Genomic DNA, 24,015 nt, shown 5'->3' on the forward strand with positions numbered 1-24,015 from the left:
GGTGTAAAAAAGTGGTTTTATTAAAGCAACTGGACAGGACACGTGGGCAGAAAGAGCTGTTGCCTCCAGATTGCGGGGAGCAACTGATTCTGTACTTTGGCGTTGGGGGAACTACAGACAAAGGGAAGTTCCACAAGGATTTTCATATGCTTAGGGAGACTCACAGGATACTGGAGGCCAGGCTGTTGTCAGGCTGAGGTAGTTTTTCCCTCTAGCAAGGCATGGATGTGAAGACAGTTGGGAGATTCCTGGAGGAAGGTTCTACTCTGCCTGCCTCAAGTATTTGTCAAAGGACTGCAAGTTATAAGGACATTTAATTTTATCTACATTTCCTTCTGCCTTTTTTTCCCACATCACTGACACTCTCTCGGGCATCTTGGCATTTCTGGCATCTGTGTTCCCTTGGGCTTGTTGACTGATTCTTAACAGGAGTTGTGCTAGAGGCTCTCAGCCCAGATTTCCCTGTCAGAAGTCACCAGCGGACCCGTCCCTCCCTCAAGGGTGCTCCTGTGCACACAGGCAGATGCCCAGCCAACAACCCTAGCTCTGCCCACCACCCGTCCTGGCAGACCACCATCCAGTGGCCATCCCCCTCACCCGAGGGTGCACACTCCAGCAGCAGGGTCCACCCTCAGAAGGACAGGAAGAGGCCACTGAGGACCAGGAAACAGGAATCTGGGTGGGGAATCCAGGGTCTTGGGCACTCAGGGAGTGGTCTACACATGGCGGGGTCCTGGCTCTCGTAGGCATGTGGCCTGGGACACCACATTCCTGCCAAGGAGTGTGGTATGGCCGAGGGAGGCCCCATAGTGGGGCTTCTAAAAGAGGACCCCTGTTTGTATGGGTCTAAGGGAGCAGCCATGAATGGCTCTGAGGGATCCTCTTTCCTCTCACCTTCGATATTCTGCAGATACGCCTTCCATATTTAGGGACGTATAGATATTTAGGGACGTATAGAACATCAAAGTATGAGAGACATTAGAAAGCCTCTAATTGAGCCCATTGGTTAACACGTGGGAAAATGAAGGTGCTCTGGAATGGCGAGTTGCGTTCTGGAATGGTGGATTACTCTCTGGAATTATACTCTGGAGTGAAAAATGACACCCTGGGAGGGTGAATTACATTTGGGAATTACCTTGTGTGGAATGGTGGAGTGTGTTCTGGAATTATGCGCGGCAATGGTGGATTTCAAAGGGAAGCACCACTGCGACATGAACAGAACCGCCCACAGAGGGAAGCTGGCAGGGCTTTGGAAAACACTTCCTGCTGCTCCTCAGTGTCTGAGAACCTCTTGAATCCCTGGGTAACTTGAACAAACACTGTTCTGTCTTAAACCCACATTTTTACTGCTGCCTTGAGGGCATCACCTTGGAAGAGGCTCTGGTGGCAGATTTTGGTTACATATTCATAGTGCTGCTTGAGTAATAATAGTTGGAGCAAGCTTCAAAAAGATGGAAATGAGGTGTTCTTTTTTTTCCCCCCTGTTCAGAATTTCCTGATTATTTTTAGTTAGTCTGGGCGCTCTCCGTTGCACCAGTGAATATAACTTGGTTCATTCCGTGAAAATCAAATAACTAAAAAGCTAGCAGTGTATTTCTGTCACAGATGATATTTTTGTTTGCGTTTTAAAGTGTTTTTATGAATTGAATTACAAAACTAACTGAATCAGAGATGAATTTTGCTCAGGAAGTTGAAGTAATTTATGAAATAAAATTACCATGAGAAATTGACCTAATTATTCAGACGTTTCTCATGCAAAAACCTAATACAGTTCTGAAAGCCCTCCCAAGAAGAAAGCCCAAGAATACAGCTCCCTTGTGGCAAAGCGACACTTTTTATTTATTTATCTCTTAAGAAGTATAGCGTTTCGCTCCCAAGAACACAGCTTCAGGGAATAGTGTATAAATGCATTATACTAGTTTTCAAGACTGCGGTTCGTCAAAACTAGTTTTCTGTTGCGTAATACGTTTTTCCATCATTCTAAACCATTGTTGGTTAAATCCGAGTGTGATTTTCATATGTAACTGCTTAAATCTTTCATCCACATGTAGGTGGGCTACTATTTTGATGTTTTTTAATGTTGAGGAAGTGCTGGTATGTTTTCATATCCTAATAGATAAAATCCCAGAAGACCTCCGTGTCATAACTGTTATCTAAACTTTCTGCTTCATTAGTATTTTTGGAGAGCATAGTTTGGGCTCGACTTGCCCTGTTCAAAGACAGGATTTTCTCTTGATAGAAGGAAAGTCTCTTTAGTTTCACTCACATAGCTGGAAGAGATTTAGAGAGATACTTCCAGGCTCATCCTGGTGACGACCGCACTCCACCGTCTCCTTATCTGTGGTTTCTCTGATCCTTCCAGATCCACCACCCCGCCCTGTCTGGAATCCAGAGCAAAAGGGGCTCTGCTGGGTGGCTTTCTCCCGCTTTTAACTTCCCCCCTCCATAGGGGCCCCGATAATCTCCAATCTCCAGCAGTGTGCTAGCCCTGAAAATCCAGCTTTGGACAGCCCTCAGCTGGAGACCTGCCCTGCCCTCAAGGACACTTCAAACAAACCCACAAAGAGAAAAAAGCTGTGCTCACAGTGCACGTTTGCCTCTGGTGCTTCCTTCCATTCCTTCCAGCTAATGGCCATTCAGACAGGCCTCCCACACACAAGGTTTAGAGCCACCAGTCCTATGACCCCAACACCCTCCTGTTGCATGCTACTGCTTTGCAATTCAAAGAAAGTTTCACTTATTTACTCACACATATTCTTCAGTGGAGAATAAATGCTGTTTTCACTGTGAGAAGGAGACCATGCCCCTTAGGATCTGGAATGGGTAGAAAATCCACCAGGGAATTCTTGGCCAAATGGCAAATAGCATTCACTGCACGCACAACTCTGAACTGTTGGTAGCTCTGCTCTAGGCCCTGGGTTGAGGAAGATTCCAAGGCTTCCATGAATAGGAGAGAATTGATAATGTGTGTGTGATCAATTGGGTGCTGAAAGTGACTTCCAGGTTTTTGGAAGTCCTGGTAGATGGTGATGCTGTTTATCAGGACAGAGACTACTGATGCAGCCCAAGTTAAAGAGAAAAATAAGGAACTCAGTTTTGACGTGTTAAATTTGAGAGGTTCACATGACACTTGGGTCCACTTGGCAGTTGGGTACGTAGACCTGCCCCTATGAAAGAGAGGACTGGGCTGGAGAAATAGATGGGGAGCCACCGGCGTCTATATGGTAGTGACTGGCTGGGATGGGAACCCCAAGGAGGAGAGTGGAAGCTGAGAAGAGGTTGGACAGAATCACTAAGAACACCAACTCTAGGAGGAAGAATAATTCTACCTCCATTACTCCCTATTTCTGCCTCCTGTACCACTGATAAGATTTTACATCAACACACTCTAGACTTCAATTTCTTCATTTGTAAAGTGGGAATAATTTCTCTTTCCTGTAGCCCATATTGTCATGAGGATCACTTGATTTCTAGTGAAACATGGTGGATTGAACAAACATATTTACTACTGGTCCTTCCAAAATTCCACTGAAATGCTTGTAAATTGGGGCAAAGGGCACTAGCCAGCAGGAAAAAGGAAAGAGGCAGAAAATGGCAGTGATGACATTTTGGAAACTGAAATGCACATAGACAAGTGGCAATGGATTTAGAAACCAAAGGACGAGGGGCGCCTGGGTGGCTCAGTTGGTCAAGTGTCCGACTCAGGTCATGATCGCAGGGTGGTGAGATCGAGCCCCATGAGGTACCGTGCTCAGCGTGGAGCCTGCTTGAAATTCTCTCTCTCCCTCTCCCCCTGGCCCTTCCCCTAGCTTGTGCTCTCATGCTCTCTCCCTCAAAAACATAAAGAATGATGATCGCCAGGCCAGCAGTGAGGGGAAGATGATCAGAAGCTGGCTACTATTTGAGGGGAGCTTTAAAGTTTACAAGGGTTTTCTCCTGCATCTCTGTCTCTTTCTCTTTCCTCAGATCTCTCTTTCATTTTAAAGAAATAAATGTTCAAGGGGGAAAGATACTGGTATCTTGTATGGATAAACCACAATTGATCCATTCTCTTACTGATGGACCATTAGGTTATTTCTGGTAAAAATAAAGAAGTGTGCAGAGGAAATAAAAGCATGTAAACCTCCATAGAGATAAGACACAGTAACCACCAAATGGTTGTCACCTCTGGAAGAGAAAAAGGAAGAGGAAAGGAATGAAGAATGCAGATTTAGCTGTAATTTATTCCCAGCCCCCACATTTATTTATGTTGGGCTTTATTGAGATATAAGTGACATATAACATCGTGTAAGTTTAAGGTGTACAATGTGATAATTTGATATACGCATTTGACATAATACTGAGAAGTGGTCACCACAATAAGGGGAGCTGACACATTTATCATCTCAGGAAGAACTTGTAAGATTTACTCTCTTAGCAACTTGCAAGTATCGTAAACTGTAGTCACCACACTGCACGTTTGCTCTCCAGGACAGATTCATCTTAGAACTGGAAGTTTGTAAGCTTTGACTGCCTTTATCCATCCTCCTCCCCACCCTACCTCACCCACTGTGGCAACCACCATACTCTGTTTCTATGAGTTTGACTTTTTTTAGATTCCACATATAAATGAAATCATACAGTATTTGCTTTTCTCTGTCTGACGTATTTCACTTAGTATCATGCCCTTCAGGTTTATCCATGTTGTCATGAGTGGCAAAGTTTCCTTCTTTTTTATAGCTGAATAATATTCCATTTTTCAGTGGGGGGTGTGTGTGTGTGTGTGTGTGTGTGTGTGTGTATATCACAACATCTTTATCCATTCATCCATCAACAGACATTAGTTGTTTGGCTATTGTAACTAATGCTGAAATGAACACAGGGGTGCAGATATCTCTTTGAGATCCTGTTTTCATTACCTTCAGACACACAGTCATGGTAGTTTGAGTTTGTCTTTCTTTGGAAAATTTCAGGTTCTTTGCCCATTTTTTAATTGTATTATTTGTTCTTTTGCTATTGAATTGTATGAGTTCCTCATATATTTTAGATATTAACCCCTTATCAAATATAGTGTGCAAGTATTTCTTCCATTAACTAAAATGTTAGTTATTTTGAGGAAGGAAAAACAAAATCTTCCCGTCAGTATGCAAGGACACGTAAGTGATGGTATGTAAGGCACCATGCTCAGAGCACTGGGCTTCCCCACCAGTTCTAGTTTAGAATCTTCATGAAGACGTGAAGCCCAGGACTCTGGTTATGGGCCTGTCCCTCCTCTCTTAGACCTTGTGAGACCTGGCTCTGGCTATCCTCCAGTTTATGTCCTGTGAGGCCCCATGGTGATGCCCTCCAACTTCCACTGCTGTGAGACCTAATTTAGAATCAGACCTGCCCTAGAGAATCGGGGGCCTAGAGAGCAAAAAATTTTGGAATATCCTATTCTAGAATACAGCCAGCCGCCAAAGGAGAGAAGAACAAGAGAGTGCCCGTTCTATGTCCTTTATAATCCCAGGTGACCCCAGTAGCGCTTTCATCGCTGTCGGTCGACAATGCTGTGGGCATTGTTCATGGGAGCAGTAGCCTCCTTCCCGGGCACCTTCCTTTTCCTGTGATGATTGAGTTATGATACGGGAATGATCTCTGCAGATACATTACCTTTGGTTGTTAAGAGCTAATAGATCTGCTTCATTAATTGCCAACTATTTTTAGCCCTACCATTAAATGGAGAGACAGAATGCATCTATGAGACAACAAAGCCTGCCTTAGCCCAACTGATACAAGCTTCGTGAAGCAGAGCTTTGTGAATTTCCTTTAGTTACAGAGGATCCTGGTCATACCTGCAACCATACAATGATTGGTCTTTGACTACAAAAATACTTTTCAGAGTAACTTTTTAAAATTATAAGAAATCATATGCTAACATTCTATAAAGCTTACCAAATAAAAGAAAACAGAAGGGGAAAAAATCGTCCTTCCTCTCAGCCACCCTGATATAATAATTGCCATTTACTCTTGCCTTCCAGTTATTTTTCAAATGAATATTTCCTATATATCTAGTAATAGTATCATGACGATTGGGTATACTTTTTATTTAATGCTACATCATAATTGTTGCTGCAGTGATCCTAGCCTCACTTTTAAAATAAACTTTCAATTCTGGAATAAATTTAGATTTATAGTTAGTTGCAAAGATAATAGAATTCCTGCCTGTCTTTTACCCAGTTTCTCCTCATGCTAATGTCGTCCATAACCATGGCACATTGGTCAAGTCTAAAAAATTAACTAGTGATAGTACTAACTAGTAATAGTACCGTATTATCAACTGAACTACACTATTTGGACATCACTGGTTTTTCCGTTCATGTCCTGTTCTGTTCCAGATCCAATCCAAGCTACCACAATGTGTTTGGTCAAATCTCATTGTTAATGACTGTCTTACGGTCCAACTATGTAATACACCGCTATTGACCTATCACCCTGTTTCTAAATATCTAGATTGTTTCTGTTTTTTCTGTATCACAAGTGATCACAGGCAGAACATCATGTGAGCAGCCTTCTCTTAAGATTCTTTTCCTCACAACAGACTGTAGCCACACTTCCAAGAGCCCAAGGAAAGGAACGTATTTAGCTCCGAATACCATTGCACATTGCCAAATTGTCTTCCAAAATGCCTGTGTTCATTTACACTGTCATAAGTAATTTTTTGAGAGTAGCACATTCATGTACTCTTGTCAGCATTCGTTACTATCACTTAAATATTTTGGCTAATTTAATAGGTGAAAATGACATCTCAATTTTTAAAAATTGTGTTTATTTGATAACTCGCCATTTGAATATTTTGCCATGTGTGTTTACCAGCTGTGCTTTCTCTTTTGTGACTTGTCTCTTCCCATTTTATTTATTAGGGTCTGAATATGTTTTTTATCAATATGTATGAGTTTTATAATAAAGATAGCCCTTGGCCTGTCATTTTACTGCCGTGATTTATCCATAGATCTGTTGTTTGGATTTTCTTTTGCGATTTTTGAAGAGCATAGTGAAAGTTTTATGATGCAGAATTCATCACTTTTCTTTTGATTTATTTTCTTTACCTTTTTTAAGGTTAGAAAGGTTTCTCCTCAAGAACAAAAATCTGATTTTAAAATCCAATTCTCTTCTGTAATTTGATTTCCCATCTTTAACCATTTGATTCATCTGGAATATTTTTGGTATTTGGCCCAAATGTCTGACCTGGCCACCTCTTGCTCACCAGCTGCAGATAACCACACCTCCTTCATCATCAACAGTAAAATCCATCTTTGTGTCCCCACATGAGTGAATGGCATACACCCCTCTCCCCTCTGTTGCCCAAGGCAGAATCCCTGGAGCTCTCCTGACTCTCTCCTCTCCTTCACCCCCCACATTCACTCAACTGCAATGTCCTATGGTTCTATTGTGTGGTTCTTCCTCGTACTTTTTTGGGGAAGAATATATACTGGTTGGAACACTTTTCCACCCCCACATTGCCTCATCCCTACTAGTCTGGCAGGTGGAGTCAGGTGTGTCCTTGCTTTGTGCCACAAAAGTGCCCCATATTGCCCTCTATGTTTGTCGCACCCAATTGTAATGTCCTGCCAACTTGTTTGTGGACCTCTGTCTCTTGCATCATTAATGTAGCCTCACTGACTAATCCAGTGCCTGATACATATAGGAGTTCAATACATATTTGTTAGGTATGTGAAAAATCTAATAAAGGAGTGAATATGCCAGTAAAATAGGAGTCATACCTAACTGTGTCCCAGCAGAGCTTGATTAGGATATTTTACTGCAGGATATGAAGGTAAAGGGGATAGAATATTAGAATTCATGCTTTTTATGGTATGAAGATGTCATGGATACTGTAGCTTGACTTGTTCAGCATCCATTTATCCTCCTTCTAAGTGCCATGACTGTCATGCAAAAGCTGGAAAAATTAAAATGACACGTTTCAGACTGCCTTGCAGCCAGTATTCTGGACGTAAATTAGGTCTCACCAATGAGATGCATTCTTGGGACAAGTGGAAGGCAGGAGTGGGATGATGGCCACTTTCCTGCTGCTGTGTCTTCTGCCAAACAAGGACATCAAAACATAAGAACTCATCTTTCCAAGGTTCACCATCACTTTGTGGGTATCTGAAGTCAGTCGCAGTCTCATGGCAGGATCAAGTGTAAAGGCAGAGACTTCTTGGTTTTGAGTCACCACTAAAGTTCTCTCTCTCTTTCTCATCTATATATTTATCTATCTATAAAATAGAGTGAATGGTGAGTCATGAATTCCATTCCACTGGCCTTCTCACCAATTCTGTAACCACGCTCTGCTTAAAATACTTTGAGTGTTTTCTGTTTTCTTTGCTGAACCCTGGCAGATACATGAGGACACAAGGACTGGTGTCCCACTTGTTGACCCAAGTAGCCCACCTTGATCAGTTGTCATTTTTCCCAAAGTAAATGGAGAAAGTTCTATCTCTAGGACTTAGGATGAAGTTGTGTTTACTGGTTATTCTGTGGTTCTGTGAGGGTCTGATAGATCATTTCCACTATCTTTCCCCCCCACTTCCTAGTCTTCTTTGAGATTTTTGTTAGCATAAACCTTTTAAATCAGCAAAAAGCTACCAGTAGTGGGTAATTATACAGCTAGACCCAAAGATAACAATACACAGAGAAAATATAAGTGAATCATTAAGATATTTAACATAGAAAGAGTTCTTTTAAATCAATAAGAAAAAAATTAACTACCTAATTAAAAAATGCACGAAACACATGAACAGAGGAAGAAAAATAGCCAAGGAAGATATTAAAGTATTCAACTTTTTTCTTATCAAATTAGCAAAGACTTGGGCACCTGGGTGGCTCCGTCAGTTGAGTGCCTGACTCTTGGTTTTGGCTCAGGTCATAATCTTAGGGTTGTGAGATCAAGCCCCATGTCAGGCTCCACGCTCAGTGTGGAGTTTGCTTAAGATTCTCTCCTTCTCCCTTTGTCCTCCCACTTGTGCGCTCTCTCTCTCTCTCTACAGTAAATAAATAAATCTTAAAAAAAATAGCAAAGACAAAATAAGACTCAGATCTGGTAAAGATGTATTTCTTTTACTGGGCATCCCCATACACTTCCATAAGCATCTAAATTGGTTAATTTTCTAGATGTTAATTTGGTTATATTTATAAAAAGTCCTTAAAATATCCATTCTCTAGGATCCGTAGTTCTTAGCTGGAAGCAGTTTTGCCCCCAGGAGCCATTTAGCAATGTCTGGAGATTATTTTTGGTTTTCACAACTACGGCTGGGGGGTGCTACTGGCATTTAGTGCCTTGAGACCAGGGATGATATCCAACATCCTACAGTGCACGGGAGAGCACCCACAAAAACCCACCTATCCCAAAAGGTCAACTGGATTGATATTGAGAAATTCTGTCTTTGATATAAGAATTTTGCTTTAAGGGATGCCTGGGTGGGTCAGTCAGTGAAGCATCTGCCTTCACCTCAGGTCATGATCCTAGGATCCTGGGATCGAGTCCCACATCAGTCTCCTTGCTCAGCAGGGAGCCTGCTTCTCCCTCTGCCTGCTGCTCCCCCTGCTTGTGCTCTCTTTCTCTCTGACAAATAAATAAATAAAATCTTTTAAAAAAAGAACTTTGCTTTAAGAATTTTTCCAAATGAAAAAATCAAATGTATTTAAAAATTCATTTATTTAATCCTTTTTGGAGAGCAATAAGTCTGTAGCTATTAAAACTTAAAATGCATATACCCATACTTTTTAAAATTTTAATTCTAGTATAATTAACATACAGTGTATATTAGTTTCAATTGAACAGTTTAGTGATTCAAACATTCTATACATTACTTAGTGCTCCCCACAGTAATTGTATTCTTAATACCCTTCACCCATCCCCCCACCCACCTCCTCTCTGGTAACCACCAGTTTGTTCACTATATTTAAGATTCTGGTTTTTTGTTTTATTTATATAATTTTTAAAAAAGATTTTATTTATTTATTTGACAGAGAGAGACAGTGAGAGAGGGAACACAAGCCAGGGGAGTGTGAGAGGGAGAAGCAGGCTCCGAAGGCAGACGCTTAATGGCTGAGCCACCCAGGCGCCCCTGTTTTTTTTGTTTGTCTCTTTTTTTCCTTGTTCATTTATTTTGTTTCTTAAATTCCACGTGAGTGACTTATCTCACTTAGCGTTATACCCTCCTACCTGTGTTGTTGCAGTTGGAAAGATTTCATTATTTTTATGGCTGAGTAATATTTCTGTGTGTGTGTGTGTGTGTGTGTGTGTGTGTGTGTGTGTATACATACCGCATCTTCTTACCCATTCACCTATCGATGGACACTTGGGCTGCTTCCATAATTTGGCTATTGTAAATAATGCTGCAGTAAACATAGGGGTGTATATACCTTTTTGAATTAGTGTCTTCATATTTTTTGGGTAAATACCCAGTCGTGGAATTGCTGGATCAAACAGTAATTGTATTTTTAATATTTTGAGGTATGTCCATACTGTTTTCCACAGTGGCTACACCATCGGACTGCATTCCTACCAACGGTGCACAAGGATTTCTTTCTCTCCATATCCTCACCAACACTCATTGTTTCTTGTGTTTATGATTTTAGCCATTCTGAGTGTGAGATATCTTATTGTAGTTCTGATTTGCATTTCCCTGACAATGAGTAATGTGAGCATCTTTCATGTGTCTGTTGGCTATCTGGATGTCTTCTTTGGAGAAATGTCTGTTCATGTCTTCTGCCTGTTTTTAAATTGGATTAGTTGTGTTGTATAAGTTCTTTATATATTTTGGATACTAACCGTTTATCAGATATGTCATTTGCAGTGTCTTTTCCCTTTCAGTAGGTTGTCTTTTAGTTTTATTGATTGTTTCCTTTGTTGTGCAAAAGCTTTTATTTTGACGTAGTCCCAATAGTTTATTTTTGCTTTTGTTTCCCTTGCCTCAGGAGACATATTTAGAAAAATGTTGCAATGGCCAATGTCAGAGAAATTACTGCCTGTGCTCTTCTCTAGGATTTCTATGGTTTCAGGTCTCACATTTAGGTCCTTAATCCATTTTAAGTTTATTTTTGTGTATGGTGTAAGAAAATGGTCCAGTTTCATTCTTTTGCATATAGCTGTCCAGTTTTCCCAAATACTATTTGTTGAAGAGACTTTTTCCCATTGCCTATTCTTGCCTCCTTTGTTGAAGACTAGTTCACCACATAATTTGAGTTTATTTCTGGGCTCTCTATTCTATTCTGTTCATATGTGTGTCTAGTAGTATATCTTGAAATCTGGGATTGTTCTCAGATTCTCCAGTTTGTTCTTCTTTTTTCAAGATTACTTTGGCTATTCAGGGTCTTTATGGTTCCATACAAATTTTAGGATTATTTGTTCCAGTTCTGTGAAAAATGCTTTGGTATTTTGAATGAGAGTGCATTAAATCTCTAGATTGAGGGACGCCTGGGTGACTCATTTGGTTAAACGTCTGCCTTCAACTCAGGTCATGATCCCAGGGTCCTGGGATTGAGTCCTGCATTGGGCTCTTTGCTCAGCGGGGAGCCTACTTCTCTCTCTGCCTGCTGCTCCCCCTGCTTGTGCACTCTCTCTCTGACAAATAAATAAATAAAATCTTGAAAAAAAAATCGGTAGATTGATTTGGGTATTACGGACATTTTAACAATATTTGTTCTCCCAATCCAGGAGCATGGAATATCTTTCCATTTGTTTGTGTCATCGTCAATTTTTTCATAAATGTTTTATAGTTTTCAGAGTACAGGTCTTTCACTTCCTTGTTTAAGTTTATTCCCAGGTATTTTATTATTTCTGGTGCAATTGTAAATGGGGTTGTTTTCTTAATTACTCTTTGTGCTACTTCATTATTCGTGTATAGAAATGTAATAGATTTTGGTATATTGATTTTGTATCCTGCAACCTTACTGAATTCTGTTATCGGTTCTAGCAGTTTTTTGGTGGAGTCTTTAGGGTTTCCCATATATAGTAAGTATCATGTCATCTGTAAATAGTAGAAGCTTTACTTCTTTCTTACCAATTTGGATGCTATATATTTCTTTTTCTTGTCTGATTGCCGTGGCTAGGACTTCCAGTACTATGTTGAATAAAATTGGTGAGAGTGAACATTCTTGTCTTGTTCCTGATCTTAGGTGGAAAGCGCTCAGTTTTTCACCATTGAGTATGATGTTAGCTGTGAGTTTTCCATATATGGTCTTTATTATGTTGATGTATAGTCCCTCTTAACCTACTTTGTTGAGGGTTTTTATCATGAATGGATGTAGTACTTTGTCAAATACTTTTCCTGCAACTATTGAAATGATCATATGGTTTTTATCCTTTCTCTTGTTGATGTGATATATTATGTTGATTGATTTCTGAATATCAAACTACCCTTGCATTCCAGGACTAAATCCCTCTTGATGATGCTGAATGACTTTTTATTGTATTGCTGGATTTGGTTCATTCGATGTTTCTAGGAATTTATCCATTTCTTCTAGGTTGGGAATTTGTTGACATGTCATTTTTTAAATAAAATTATCTTAGAATCCTTTGTATTTCTGTGGTGTCAGTTGTTATTTCTCTTCTTTCACTTGTGATTTTGTTTATTTGAGTCCTCTCTCTCTCTTTTTTTTATGAGTATGGCTAAAGGTTTATCAGTTTTATTGATCTTTTCAAAGAACCAGCTCCTGGTTTCATTGATCTGTTCTATTGGTTTTGTTTTGGTTTAGCTTTTATTTCACTTATTTCTGTTTTAATCTTTATTATTTCCTTCCTTCTACTGGTTTTGAGTTTTGTTGGTTCTTTTTCTAGCTCCTTTGGGTGTGAGGTTAGATTGTTTATTTGAGATTTTTCTTGCTCTTGAGGTAGGCCTGTATTGCTCTACACTTCCCTCTTAGAACAGCTTTTGCTGCATCTGAAAGATTTTGGACCATTGTGTTTTCATTTTCATTTGTCTCCATGTATTTTTTGATTTCCTCTTTGATTTCTTGGTTAACCTATTCATTGTTTAGTAGCATGTTATTTAACCTCCACATATTTGTGGTCTTTTGGATTTTTTTCTTGTGATTGATTTCTATTGTCAAACTTGTGGTTGGAAAAGATGATGGTATGACTTCATTCTTTGTGAATTTGTTGAGATTTGTTTTGTGGCCTAATGTGTAACTGATTCTGGAGATGTTCCATGTGCACTTGAAAAGAATGTGTATTTCACTGTTTTAGGATAGATATATCCATAATTTTTAATAGGTGTCCTTCCTAGAAATACTTGGACATGTAAACAAAAAGGCACATACATAAATGTTCTTCTCAGTGTTATTATTATTTTTTAAGATTTTATTTATTTGAGAGAGAGAGTGAGAGAGTGAGCATGAGTTGTGGGGGGAGAGAGGGGCAGAGAGAGAAGCAGACCCCCTGCTGAGCAGGGAGCCTGATGCAGGGCTTGATCTCAGGACCCTGGGATCATGACCCGAGCCGAAGGCAGAGGCTTAACTGACTGAGCCGCACAGGTGCCCCCTTCTCAGCATTACTTTTAATAGTGAAATTTGGAAAAAACCTAAATATTAATCAGTGGAGTAACAGTTAGTTATACACATGTGCTCTGAGTAGCAGAGTATTTGGCCTTCCCACCTCCCACTGCTCTTTTCCTAGGATCTGATTCTCCTCTAAGGAGCTTTCAGTACTATAGGTGGGATTGGTAGAAAAACTATTCCTAAGACTCCCTTCATCCTGTCAGTTCCCAGTTTGGAAACTAGAAAAAACTGATCTTTCCTCTCTGGCCCTTTGGTCGATCAAGAGGACGTCACATTACATAAGTTTGGCCAACCAGATGGGACTTTAGATCTTGAACCAAGGCAGAGCCAGAGAGTAGTTGAAGACCAAATCCCTGAGTGACAGCAGTGTGGCAATGGTAGGTGTCTACGGGCAGGGAGGGGTGGCAGCGGCCTGCTAGCTTGGCAGTTCTTGCCAAGGGACAGTACCAAGCCTCTACTACTTGGCCCACCAGAAAGGCCTTGGTTTCTGTTATTAAAAGCATGGGTGGTAGGCCCCAGCAGCAGTCTAATAAATTGACACATTAGATCTCTGCAAATTGCAGACATAGTACCCTAACTGATATCCTGGAGAATTCTACACAGTTGTTAAAAAGAAGGATCATCATCAGGACATACTGACAAGTGAGAAATCAAACTGAAGAACATTCATCCACTCAGTCTCTTTCATTTATTAGTCTCTGTGCTCTGAACTGGACACACCTAGTTCCTGCCCTCATGGAGCACTATTTATTGATTTATTTATTTATAAAGATTTTATTTATTTATTTGAGAGAGAGCGAGAGCACAAATGGTGGGGGAGGGGCCGCGGGAGAGGGAGAAGCAGACTACCCACTGAGGGGGGAGCCCCAGGTAGGCCTCGATCCCAGGACCCTGGGATCATGACCTGAGCTGAAGGGAGATGCTTAACCATCTGAGCCACCCAGGTGCCCCTCATGAGCATTATTTAAAATCGCAAAAAACTGGAAATAAATTGTCTAACAGTAGTGGAAGGAGAAATAGTGTTAATGGCGGCATAAGCAGTATAGTAGTTCCCCACCTGTCTGTGGTTTCAATGTCAGCAGTTTCAGTTACCCACCGTCAACCACCTGTAAGCAGATGATCCCCCTTCTGATGCATCATCAGAAGGTCAGTAGTAGTCTAACACTCCATCACAGTGCCTCCGTCATTCGCCTCAGTTCACCTCATTGTGTAGGCATTTTACCATCTCTCATTATCACGAGAAGGATGAGTATGGTACAATAAGGTATTTTGAGAGAGACCATAGTCACATAACTTTCACGGCAGTATGTTACTGCAATTGTTCTATTTTATTATTAGTTATTGTTAACCTCTTACTGTGCCTAATTAATAAATTAAACTATCATAGGTATATATTTATAAGAAAAAATATAGTATATATAGGGTTCAGTACTATCTGTGGTTTTAGGCATCCACTGAAATGTATCCTGCAAAAGTAAGGGGGAACTACTGTATACAGAAGAACTAACAGCCATTAAAAATAATTAATTTAATTGATAAATATATAGTGTCAGTTATATATATATATACACACACACAAAGTGAAAATAAGATTTAAAATTATGACTATATATGTATACATATTTATTCTCTATAATGAAGACAATAAAGAAAAATAAAAATTATATATGCATATATAAATATATACATACATATGTATGTGTATATATCTATATCTACATATCTGTATCTATATTTACATATGGATGTCTTACAAAAAGTTGCATGTAACCAAAAGGAGGTACTGTATTCAAATGTCGACAGGACTTATTTCTAAATTTTGGTAATCTGCATATGTTATATTTATAAACATAAAATTTATTATTTGTAACCGTAAAATTATTTAAGATAGGGATACAGTAAAACATTTGAAGTTTCCTAACCCCATTTGACACTTAACCATATTTTTGAGATGTTCCATAATAAGAATTAGTGAACTATGTAAACAGACATCGCTATATAACACACCTATAAAACATATGTATGTCACTAAGTAGAAAGGAAAAGGTTCATCATCTTGCTTTAATACATTCCAAGCTCCTAGAGTCAAGTCGGAAGTGCTTGGCCTCCCTTTGCTGGTCCCCGGGGTGTTAGAAGCTGCAGACAGGACTGAGGAACACACCATTGCCGGGTTGGGAGGGGACAGCAGGGTTCCGGTGAGGTCAGCTGAGACAGGTGTGGCAGGCCAAGAGGGCTGATTCCCGGCCTGCGGCCTCATCCTGACGTTTGCTGTCCCTCTGTAAGTACACGCAAGGTGCACGCACAGCCTCTAACACCGTCTCTTTTGCTTTGCGGCAGGCAAGATGGAGCCGCCTCTCGATATCGTGGTGTTGTCGTTGAACTGCACAGCACTCAGCATCGAGTGGAAGATGCCAAAGCAACCCCAGATCCCCGTCATTGGCTATATTGTGAGTTCCTGGGCACAGGGTTTTCCGTCATGGGTGTCGTAGGGGTGAATCTACGCCCTTCCCACCCTGCTCCTCCTATATAGGGCCTCCTTATACCAACCCTCCCGATTAATCACTGCCCCGGTCTCCTTACCAGAAACCAGAGGAAATGTTTCCCTTTTAAGGGTATTTGTAAGTGCCTGAAAGTCAGTTAGGATCTATGGAGTCCTTGCTCTGTTCAGGGATGGGAAAATAGAAACTGAGTAGATGTGGTTCCTGCTGTCCAGCTGCCCACAGACAAGTTCAGAGGCTAAAGCAGAAACATGGGAAGTAATAGGGAGTCACTGTGGAATGTTGTCAACAAGTTCAAAATACTGTAAAATCTGAATTAAAGTAAAGACATGGACAGACAAAGCGGGGGAGGGAGCAGAGAATGCATTCCTACCTGTCAGAGGTTATATTGCACTGATTTCAGTTCACCAGCATGTTTTGTTTGAACAGGGTTTTCAAAAATGAGTCAACTTTTAGGAGTTAGGAGATTTCAGATAATTTGGAGTTCTGAAAGCTCTGGGAATATCCAGAGTACTGATCATACTGGGCCCATATTCCTGCGGGGCACTGAGCCCACTGGAACTGGGCTGCCCCCTTTAGATGGGACAGACCCACCCCCGCTCCCCATATCACCCAGACCTGTAACTCTCTACTGCCTCCATTTCACCAGAAATAGGCCCTCGTCCTATTGTCTTCTTAAGGCAGAGAAATGTGTTTCTAAACTCCTGTTACATCAAAAGTGGGACGATGGAAGATTACCTGAGAAAGTCATGGTTTGGAGAAGAAAAGCAGGGGTTTGGGCCAGCCCCCTCCCTCCCACGTCACTGATCCAGGGCTCCCTCCTGGCCTCTGCAGGCTCATGAGTGTGCAAGCCCAGCTAGGGTGGGGGGAGCTATGTTTGTTGTAGAACGGGTCGGTAGGGCCAGCGAGGCAGCGCACCTTGGAACCCATTGTGGTGGTGAGTGGAGCTAGAACCCCATACCCTTGACCTGCTGGAGAAGTGCTGGCCCCGCTGTCACCCTGATGTCCGCCTCTTCTCCAGATCTTCTACTCTGAGGTCGGCGTGGACAAATCCATGCAGGAGCGGTGGCACCCTGTGCCGCTCAGCCAGGACGGCATGACGTCGGTGAGTAGCCCCATCAAGGAAGCCCCCTCAAAAGCACGCCTGTGCTTGGCATTGTAGCGATATTCAGAAGGATTTCTAATCATGTGCGTGTCTGTGCACCGCTGTATATGTCATAACCACGTGTGTATAATTTACACACGTCTTTCATGCACATGCCCTCATCACACGCCTCGCCTCGTCTCCGGGAAGGCAGGCACGTGCAGAAAGTTCTGGGCAAGCACTTCCAGCCTCGACTCAACCCACCCCATGCATCCGGTGAGAAAACAGCCTCCGTACAGCTGTTCTTCCCCCTCTTTTCCCTTCATGAAGTTCAATTCTGACTTTTGAAAAATCCCAATAAAGCTTTATAAATAAATACGACACATCTGTATCCTCCCAAGTGCCTGCAGACACAATGCAGAAGAAAATGATGTCATTCGGAATGTATATTCAAACGGTCCAAGTTGTTTATTTTTCTTGTCAAGCTCAGCGCCTGGTCCTTCCACTAACCAGTTGCTGCCTTTCTGTCTATTTCTCTTCTCTTTCCTGTCAAGGTCTCCCTGGGTGAATTTTCCTGCCTTAGGAGTGTTCTGTTTTCTTTCCTCCACTCCCCTCCTCCTTCCCTGTTCTACTACTATTACCCGACAGGCTAGGAATCGCTCTGCCAGCATTAGCACCACCGCCCAGAATAGTGCCGCAGGGCAGGGGCAGCTGGGTGTTTGTGACTCCCATGTTCTCCGGGGCCGGCTCGGCACAGACACCCGCTTGTCCGCCAGGACAAGTAGCTACAGCGATAGCTGGGCACCTGTTACCTGCCAGCCGCTGTGCCTCCTGCTTTCCATTTGCCTTCCCATTTAATGTTCACAACTGTCCTATGACCTCATTTTGCTGACGAGGATGCTGAGACTCAGACAGGTGAAATCACTATCCCCAAACCACACATTAGTGAGGAACAGAGTCAACTGGAAACCCCTCGTAGACGGACTTCGGAGCCCCGCTCTGGCATTTTTTTTTTCTTTCTTTCTTTTTTTTTTTTTAACCAAAGCTCTTCAAAAAGAAGAGGTGTACATTTGCAGCCTGTGTGTCCTTTGCATGATACGCTTTTAATCTCAGACTTTTGTGCCACCTGCCTCATTTGCCCTAGAAGCCCTCAACCCCAGCCTCTGTGGTTTACTTTATCCTAAAAGGGGAGATTGGCTTAGCCCAGCTAGGAAGCCACCTCAGCACTGGAAATTTGAACAAGCACCTGGACCCCACCAAGGAGGCAGCAGTATCCCCAGCCACCAGCCTGCAGCACAGTCCAGGCAGCGAGGGCACTGTGCTGATGACAGGTGTCTTGGAGTCTGGACAGTTCCTCTGGAATCGAGATCCTGCCCTGAATACTCTGGCAGGGTATTCTCTGGGGAGGGCACTGCAGTGCAAACGTGAAGCAAGGGACCAGGAGGGAAATAGGTACCCTGGGCTTTCCGACATCCTTCCTGCACTTACAGGTTGGGTGACTTTGGCCAGAGTCGCCTCACCTGGCTAAGCCTTACCTTTCTCCCATGAAACAGGTATAATAATTACACTGTTGTGTCCAAATAAAATGGCATATGTTAAAGCCTTTGGTTTTAAAATGTAAAGAAGCCAGATAGATGTTACTGATCGTTCCTGATGATCATTGCCTTTATGTTAAATATATTCTTTCTGTTAATTACATCCAGGCATTAGAGTATGCTATCAAATTATACCTTGCCCATTTCAACAGACTTTCACAGTTGCTGCTATATGCCCAGCATAGGATAACACAGAGTCCCTACTCTTGGGCAGCTTTTAGTCTTATTGGGAAAATCCCATTCTTGCTGATAAACAGCTGGAAAGCAACATAAGACCAGATGTCATTAACATGCCACTTAATAGACAGACTGAAGTATCCAAAAGGGAGAGGTTAGTATAATAGCAAGTCGTCGAACTAGGGGCTGAGAATTGAAGCAGGGGCAATTTCTGGAAAGGCAGAGGAGAGGGAGGAGCACTGAAATCAAAAGGAATGGTGTGAACCAAGAGGACAAGCATTCATGTGTGTGAGCATGCCCGTGTGCTCGTGTATTCTGGTGGGGAGGTGGGGGGAGGTGCAGAATATCCAGAATGGAGAGAGGAAATCGTGCGTGAGTCAGGAAGAGGGGAGGGGTCTGGTATAACAGTGGGTTCTGGATTCAGAGACTTGCATTTAGCATGCTGTATCACAACAAGCTAACCTTACTGGACCTCAGTTCCCTCGTGGACAGAACGGGGAGCCAAATAGTATCTATATCATAGATAGCAATCTGGGGTTTCCAAACTGTGCCAGGGTGCTCCGGGGCTGTGCAGCCAGCTCACAGGGGCGCTGGGGAATGTAGCGGCTTTTCAAGGGAAAGAGAGACATCTGTGTGAACTGCCACTACCAGGGTGTTTGAGTGTAACTATGGAATGAACGGAACACTTAGGCATTTCTTTGGCATTAGAGGTGCTATGAAAATATTCCTGAGACAGCAAAGGTGCCATAAGCAGAGAAAGTTTGGGAACCTTCTGTCCTGTATCGTATCAGCCTATAGCATGAGGACGCTGCGATCAGTAAATGGGGTCGTGGCCGTGGAGCCCTCAGCACCGTAGCTGACACGGAGCAAGAACTGAGGGAGTGGTCAACAGAATTCAGACGGAAGTTGTGTGTTCGCTGCCCGTGGCTGTCTGTAGAAGGGGGGCTACTCTACGGGTTTATTTGCAACCTGTAAGTTGTCCTTTCCCTTCATGTTGTTTTGGTTTTTTTTTCTCCTCTGCAGGGACAGTCGGATCATCGGAAAATTTTTGTAAGTATGCTTCAGAAAAGTTAAACCCTTGCCCCAACCCAGGATTCAGGGGGTCTCTTTTCACAAAACATGGATTTTCCCGCATCTTGCTCACGCCGATTAAGGCCCGAGGGAGAGTGCTTAGTTCCCGTGTAAGCAGGGACTGTGGAGCATACCAGGTGAATTTTTAATCATTTAGAAAGAAGTCACTTTTATTCTCCTCCTTGCCGCTTCATCTCACACGGCAGAGTAAGGTTAAGAGGAACGTTTTTAAAGGTTGAAGTTATTTAAGCTCTGTTCAAAACTAGGTGAAAAAGACTGAAAAGGAGAGAAGATATTTAAACAAGTGAGCACCTCTGCAGGGTGGTACCCCTCCCCCCCTTCTTTCTCTTTTCCTCACTTCCGCTAAGGATTCCAGTCCTCCTTTTCCTCACTTCTGCTAAGGATTCCAGTCCTTCTCCTTTCCTCACTTCCGCTAAGGATTCCAGTCCTTCTCCTTTCCTCACTTCCTCTAAGGATTCCAGACCTCCCCAGTAAGCCAGGATCAGGTCACCTCAAACTGCTTAACTTGCTGGATTGAATGCCAACCAGAAGATGGGTTGACCACCGGTTGTATCCCTTGATGATCTGCTTATACGGATGCTTCTGAGTTGGTTAACATTTGACACTTACCTTCTTCTTAGAACAACAACCTGCAGGTTTCAACCTGGAAAAATAAGTAGTAAAACAAAGCAGGGTGATTTGGTCATATTTTAGAGTTGGAAATAACAAGCGAGTGTTTAAACTGTGGGCTCCACACTTTCTGATCATTCATATCATCAGTAAAAAGTATTTGAACACACACACACATACGTGAATTATACACATGCTACTCTACTAGTATATTATGTACATTAGAAAGTTCCACAGAATCTTAAAGGAGGAGATAAGATAGAAATAGTTCTTTTCTTCTGGCATTTCAGAAGATTATCTTGCTCAGTCAGGGGGATACACTATCATCCTGCTTTGGAGTCCACTGGTCTGGTTGACCCAGAACAGTGATTGTACTTGGGTCTTATCCAAGGTTAGAGAGAGAAGACGTAGGCAAGAATCATGTGACTTGCATGGAGTCCCAGCTCTGTCATCACAGCGAGGGTCATCTTGGGCAAGGTGACTGAACCCCTTTGAATCTCTCTTTGACTGTAAAATGAAGGGGTGACCTAGTAAAGGTTCCTAGCTGGGGGTTCTTTTGTTCCCTCTGGGGCATATGGACATAAGTGTGGACATTTTCGTAGACAAGCTTCAGGGACACTGCTTTCCCTGCAGTACACAGGACAGACCCATACAAGGAAGATTTGTACAGCCCCAAAGCCAATGCTGCCCTTCCTGTGAAACTCTGGAAGATGCTTTCTAGCTTTCTGTGACCACTCAGGGAATAAAATCTCCCGACCTCCTCCCTCCACTCTGGCCTGCATAGCCTTCCTCAGGGCCATTGAAAGAAGGATGTTTGGAAGATAGCACTTTTCTGTTTCTCTGATGCCTTCCATGTAATGATGCTAGATATTCACAACCAAGGCCCAGCCTCAACTTGTAGAGTGAGCTGTGAAGTTGAATCCAAGGTTATTAGCTACCAACAAGGTCATTTTAGAGCAACTGTAGAATTTTGGTGTTGAAACTTTGGCCCAGAGAAGTGAAGTGGCCTCTCCAAGATCACAAGGCTATTTGGCAGCAGAACCCAGGTCTCCTGGCTCCTGGTCTAGTGCTCTCCTGCTTCATGCTTTCTCTCAGCTCTGCTCCCTGGATGCCCTTATGGTATAGTAGCTCCCATCTGGCTTCATTTCTGGAAACAAATGACCTGAGTTTCCAGCAGTAGCAGAAAAGTATGGCATGGAAGGGGGTAGAGGTGGAATCTGAAATCAGGGTCAGAGATTGAAGTTCAGAGTCATTCAACATGGTTTTATCATTGCAAAGAGGTATTCAGTTAAAAGTAGTCCCATATTTTTAGGGGCTCCTTGTACATAGCTATCCAGATTGGTTTTGGACATTGGGTTACATAATGATTAGGATAAAAGTCAAACAGTCCAAAATGTCAAGATAATAGTGATTCTAACAAAATGTGCATTCATGTTTCCTTCAAGATATAACCTATCTGGTTATACCCAGTTTGGTGGCTTCTATCTGTCAGAGACCCGGAATCCTTCCATCTCATTGCTCTGCCAACCCTTCTAGCCCTCCTTCCCATGGCCCAAATTGCTTCACTGGCACATCCACATTCTAGCCAATAGATGAGGAAAAGAGGAAAGGGAACACAGTCCTTCCTATTAAGGAATAACTCAGAAATCACCCTCAGCATTTTAACTCAATTTCTATTGGACAGACTTTAGCCACATGGCCAGAGCTGGATGCAAAGGATGCTGGGAGATGTAGTCTTTGGGTGGTGCTGGCCCAACTAATATACAGGGGTTCTGTTATAAGAAAGAAGGGAATGAATATGAGGAGACAATTAGTCATCCCTGTCACAGACTGTGAATGGAGGGAATGGGACTGGTACAGTGGATGTGGAAAAGGTAGTTGGACATCTGAAAAAGAAGGTAAGCATGGCCCAGGTAAGGACTCAGGAAGTGGAGGAAGGGAGCGGGTCTGAAAAGCACGTGGAGGTGGCTGGAGGGAGGTGGGTAAGAGAAAGTCAGCCTGTCTCTGGAGTTGCCAACCCCGGGGCCTGGGGCAGGGGTACTGATAATCAAGATGGAGGGGTCAGTCGTAGAAGCTGGCTCTTGATGAGGTAATCTGCTTATATTGGACACCTTGATTTGATTTCTGTCTTTCACTCATTCACTTTGCTTCATTCATTTACTCATTCATTCATCAAAAAGCATTGCTTAAGCGCTTGCTACCTGCCGTTACTAAGCTTTAGGCTGCCAGAGGGAAAAGAACTTGCTCCTGCCCTCAAGTGGGTGCGGAGAAGGTGACAAACAGACACTTAACAGTCGAAGGTGAGTGGTGCTAAGATGCAGGTATACCAAGGACGCCAGGGAAGCATAGAGGAGGGGTGCCTAACCAGACTGGAGGCTGGGGGTCAGAGAAATGAGGTAATGTCTCAGCTGAACTGAGTCATGAAGGATGAGCAGGGGTGAGCCAGGCAAGAGTGGGGAGAAGGGCATTTCATATAGAAGGAGCAGCAGGTTCAAAGGCCCAGAGGCAAAGAATTGAATGGCATAAATTTGAGCCCTGCCAAGTTCTTACGTATGATCAGAATGTAGAATGAAAGGCAAGGAGGTGACATGAGGTGATGCTGGAAGGATAAAGAGGGGGACACAACTACGCCATTCTAAGGGGATTTTAAAATGGAAAGTGACATGCCCAGATCTGAGGTTTAGGAAGATAACTCTAGCAGATGGAGTCTACACTGGTGGTGTAGGCAGCTTGGGTGGCAGGGGGAATCGGAATCCAGTGTCATCATTATGAGGACTTGGACTTAAGTGTCATGAGGACGAGATGACCTAAACAGATTGAAGTCACATGAACGAGTCCCAGTGACAGTTTTGGTAACTGGCTGAATGGTAGTTAGAGAGGAAGTGTAAACACAGGGAGGAAAGTGTCAAGAATTTGTGGTGTGGGTAATGAGAGAGCGAACGCAAGAGGTGAAGCAATTTCTTACTTTGTTTTCAATAGTGGGAGGAGAAATGATTATTGAGCTTTGGTTATGTTGAACCTTAGTGCCGTGTGGTTGTTGGGTAGAGATATTCCACAGGCAGTTGCAAAGCAACGTCTGGACATCCAGAGGCGGGGCAGAGCTGAGAGGCAGATCTGGGAGGTGACAAGCGAAGGTGCTGCTCGAAGCTGAGGAAGTAGTGGATGAGCTTACCCAGGCAAGACGACCGAGTGAGAGGGCAAGATGGCAAGGGGTGGCTTCCTGGGAAAAACCACCATCTATGGGGCAAGCAGAGAATGGGGAATAGATGGAGGGTATTGAGAAGGAGCAATGAGAGAAGTAGAAGGAGACCAAGGAGGAGCAGAGTCATGGCTTCCAAGGGAACCAAGAAATTGAAGAGGCAAGGCTAGGCGACAGTATTGAAAGGTACAAAAAGTCAAGTTCAGAGAATCATCCCCATTGGATTTACTACAAAGTCGT

The 24,015-nt window shown here is 42.7% G+C and overlaps 1 protein-coding gene across 2 annotated transcripts in view; it reads left to right on the forward strand.

Moving 5' to 3' along the window:
- Window positions 1-24,015, forward strand: part of EGFLAM (EGF like, fibronectin type III and laminin G domains) — a 250,445-nt gene that overhangs the window by 123,693 nt on the left and 102,737 nt on the right. For both annotated transcript variants that reach the window (XM_044387045.3, XM_026506843.4), the window contains 3 exons: window positions 15,859-15,968; window positions 17,041-17,124; window positions 19,899-19,925. In XM_044387045.3, coding sequence (XP_044242980.2) covers window positions 15,859-15,968; window positions 17,041-17,124; window positions 19,899-19,925 — 221 coding nt within the window. The remainder of the gene's footprint in view (window positions 1-15,858; window positions 15,969-17,040; window positions 17,125-19,898; window positions 19,926-24,015) is intronic.

This window comes from Ursus arctos, unplaced genomic scaffold, assembly GCF_023065955.2.
Source record: "Ursus arctos isolate Adak ecotype North America unplaced genomic scaffold, UrsArc2.0 scaffold_15, whole genome shotgun sequence".
Classification (NCBI taxonomy): Eukaryota; Metazoa; Chordata; class Mammalia; order Carnivora; family Ursidae; genus Ursus; species Ursus arctos.